Source organism: Plasmopara halstedii, assembly GCF_900000015.1.
Source record: "Plasmopara halstedii genome assembly, contig: Scaffold_3141, whole genome shotgun sequence".
In the NCBI taxonomy this organism is placed as follows: domain Eukaryota; phylum Oomycota; class Peronosporomycetes; order Peronosporales; family Peronosporaceae; genus Plasmopara; species Plasmopara halstedii.
This window is the reverse complement of record NW_020190044.1, coordinates 1-581: the sequence shown is the minus strand read 5'-3', so window position 1 is coordinate 581 and position 581 is coordinate 1. Positions and strand designations below refer to the sequence as shown.

Sequence of the window (581 nt, the reverse complement as noted above, 5' to 3'; positions counted from 1 at the left end):
GTTGCAAAGAGTTTCTCATACATATCCACCAATACTTCACCAATGACTTCACGCGAGTGACTCCACTTGTAAATAAGCTGATCCAAAACTCGCGCGTCCGAGTGCTGACTTGTAAACGCTGTTCCTAAAATCTCAATGCGCATGCGAGTCAATTCTTCAATAATTGACGGATTGTTGCAATACCACCAGCAGCCATACAAATGCAAGTTGCGAAATTTGTTGGCCGTCACTGTCACCTCATGTTGGTTGACACGTGATAAGAAAGTAGCTAAGAACTTGACTCGCGGGAAATTATTGCACAGCTTAATCAGAATGTCAACATTACTGGGTTTCACACCATCACCCGCTACACCGTAGCGAGCATTGATTGGACGCACACTGTCAAATTTAAGTGCAATCGGCAGCTTCGATTTTTCAGCTAAAGGCAGCAATACCTGCAGCAGCAAATCCGCACCATTAGGTAGTGCATCAGCGACAGATTTGGCTGCGTTTCCTTCCGGGTACTCGAAAGAAATGGGTACACTTGCCATGAAGTACTCTGGAGTCATAATCTCAATCCATTTCTCCAGTAAATTACGCAC

The 581-nt window shown here is 44.8% G+C and overlaps 1 protein-coding gene across 1 annotated transcript; it reads right to left on the bottom strand.

Moving 5' to 3' along the window:
* Positions 1–21: 21 nt before the first annotated feature.
* PHALS_08112 (conserved hypothetical protein) lies at positions 22–548 on the bottom strand (the record flags this gene model as incomplete). Its single annotated transcript, XM_024721696.1, has 1 exon — positions 22–548. A coding segment is annotated over one exon (527 nt), but the record flags the coding sequence as incomplete, so codon positions are not given.
* Between the last annotated feature and the right edge of the window lie 33 nt (positions 549–581).